Genomic DNA, 2827 nt, shown 5'->3' with positions numbered 1-2827 from the left:
TGATGTTGCCCTGTCTTAGTGCTTGTGGATGGGGTGTGGGCATGTGGGGCTGATGCTGGGCTGGGGGGGCTTTTCTCCTCTCACTGCACTGGGCTGGGGGGGCTTTTCCCCTCTCACTGCACTCCTCCCAGCACCCTGCCAGCTCTGGATAGGGTGACCTGCGAGGCATTTCCCTGCTGGATCCTGCAACACACGTCTGCTGCCTGAGGCCTGTGGCATCCCGGCTACTGCTTTTGGTTTGTCCATGTCTCTGATGTGGTGATAAACCCCAGGGACCTCCAGAGGGCAAATAAAACCACTGCTTGGAGATGGTGGAGAATGTGGTCTCAGTTATAGGCTCCTGGCAGGCTGGAAGAGCTCGTCCCTTTCCGGTTGTGCTGTATGGATGTGCCGGGGACTGAGCTCACCTGGAAGAAGCAACAGCTCTGCGCAGCAGGGAGAAGTGGGTGACAGCAGCTGGCCCTGTTCAGAGCCCCCTTGCCCTGGAGACTGGCGGCAGGACAATGGAGACCCAGGAATCAATGGGAAATGGACAGGCAATGACAGGCTGGAGCTTGGTAATTCTGCACCTTCTTCGGGAGGGAGAGCCCAGGGGCTGGGGACATGCCTGGTGCTACGGTTTGGGCAGTTTATGGCAGGTCCTGGCTCTCAGGGCTGGGGACGCTTAGCCAGGGCAGCCTGTCCCTTCAGTCACTGTGGGGCTGGGGAGAGGACATGTCCATGGGGTGGCTGTGGGGGGACAGGAATCCTGTGCAGTCCTGTCACTCACCAGCAAGAAGGCTGTGGCCGGGAGGGGTATGGTGCCCCAGGACCTGGGCACCTCACTCAAATTGTGGCCACAGGGCTGCCCCCATGGGAGGACACCCAGGCAGGGAGCTGGGTGCTTGGTAAGCTCCTCTGGGCACCCTTGCCTGTATTGGTGGGCACCATCCCTGCCTGCTTCAAGGTGCCAGTCTGGAGTGCCAGATCCACCCAGTCTCAGTGCTGTAGACATCATGCACCTCCCAGGGATGGGGCAGGAAAAGCTACCTTGCAGAGAGCAGGGGCAGGCTGGCACAGCCAGAGGTGGCTCTGGGCCATGACCAGGCTGCAGGCATCCAAGAGGTGATGTCTCAGCTGCTGGGTGTTTGCCTCCCTCCTCCATCCGTGCCCGCAGTACCCTCACCTCTGGTCGGCCGTGCCAGGAGGCAGTGCCAGTTGTGGGCAGTACCCCAGCTGGGTTTCTCCCAGCAGCAGCAGCCAGTGCTGGAGCAGTGAGGCTGATGGAGACACAACACGTCCTGGAGCCGGGCGCAGATGGCGTGAGCTGGGCTGCAGAGGAGCATTACAGAGATGATCCTGTGGGGCACGGAGGGCTGGGGGTGGAGGGAGTCATGTAATGATGCTCGTAGCAGGGTGGGTGCCAAGGAGCACCCATTCCTGAGGGGATTTGGGTGCCTGGTGGTCCAGGGTCTTCCCACACCAAGCTGCTTTCTAGGGAGCAGGGGCAACACTTCAGCTGCCCACAAGAGCCATGGCTGGGGCATAAATGGAGGGAGGAACTACCTGCCCCTGATCCCAGCTGTGGCTCTATTGCTGCCCCAACATGGGGGGCTGTATCCATGATTCCTGCCTCATTGCCATGGCAAGGGATGCCAGGGGGCCCTTTTGCCCTGGGCCAGAAGCTGTGAATTTGCAGTGGGGTAACATGGCTTTTGCTGCCAGCACTGGTGCACAGCCCATCAGATGCCTGACTCTGTTCCAGTTCCCCCTTGCCTTGTCTCTCAGCACCCTTCTGGGGTGCTGGGACAGGACCGTGTGGCTGAGAGGTCTGTGGCCAGCCTGCAAGGTTGGCACATCCAGCCTGTCTGAGAGGGATAACCCCATCAGTGGGCACGCAGCAAAGATGCTACAGAGGCTCGCGAGACTGATGCAGGCTTTACTTCCATGTTCAGCACACCATGGCCACCCCACATTCCCCCCTTCCCCATCACCACCACTGCTGAGGGGTGGCAGAGCCCCACCACCCCCTGTCCTCCTCCAGTGCTGTGCTTGGCACCAGGAGCTGCTGTGCCTGCAGGGGTCTCAGCCAGGCAGGCTGGTTTGGGGGTGCCCAGCCCCTGGCTCTGGTGATCCCAGCAGCAGGAGGGCTGGTGGGCGCCTGTGGGCATCACTGTGGCAGGTACTGCTTGGGGTCCCCGGGGAAGGGCAGGGCGGGCGCCTGGTTGAAGTGAGCCATGAGGAAGATGCCGACGGTGCCACACACAAAGAGGGAGGCCATGATGAAGAAGCAGACACGATCGATCACCCGTCCCACCAGGATCCACTCTTCACTCTCCTGCCAGTGGCACAAAGAGGGGGGGGTGAGGGCTGCCCCCGCTGCCCCCCATGTGGGTCCCTCTTCCCCCTGGCCCCAACTCACGCTGCTGAAGTCGTTCTGCTCCCTTGTGGCATTGGCGATGTGGTTGCAGGCATCCACGCAGGCACGGATCTCGGGGCCTGCCTCCTCCAGGCTCTGGCAGAAGTCCTGGGCACTGCTGCTCTCCAGGCCACGTCCTACAGGCAGCAGAGCCGGCACAGCAGGCAGCAGTGAGCGCCCGGCCACCTGGCACGTCACCCAGCCTTGCAGGGAGGTGCCAACCCCCCGGGGACACTCACCAATCTTCTCCAGCACAGTTTTCATTAGCCCGTCCCTCTCCTTCTGCTTCTCGAAGAGCAGCTCGGTCCGGGCTTTCCAGAGCATGTACTCATCAGCTTTCACCATGAGCCCCAGGGAGCTGCGTCTCCGGGCAGCTCGCGGCAGCCCTGGTGTCTCCGCTGGCATGTGCATGCCCAGGTCGGGGCAGGA

At 61.9% G+C, this 2827-nt stretch overlaps 1 protein-coding gene across 1 annotated transcript in view; it reads right to left on the bottom strand.

The window, feature by feature from the left end:
• Window positions 1-2149: 2149 nt before the first annotated feature.
• The window catches only part of CHRNG (cholinergic receptor nicotinic gamma subunit), a 7821-nt gene continuing 7143 nt past the window's right edge, over window positions 2150-2827 (bottom strand). The window contains 2 exon segments of the mRNA XM_009634319.2: window positions 2150-2317; window positions 2402-2535. Of these exon segments, the coding sequence (XP_009632614.2) occupies window positions 2150-2317; window positions 2402-2535 (302 nt within the window).

The sequence above is a fragment of the Egretta garzetta genome, unplaced genomic scaffold (assembly GCF_000687185.1).
Source record: "Egretta garzetta isolate BGI_Z169 unplaced genomic scaffold, ASM68718v1 scaffold172, whole genome shotgun sequence".
In the NCBI taxonomy this organism is placed as follows: Eukaryota; Metazoa; Chordata; class Aves; order Pelecaniformes; family Ardeidae; genus Egretta; species Egretta garzetta.
Note: the sequence above shows the minus strand (reverse complement) of the source record. Positions and strands in the feature narration are given on the sequence as shown.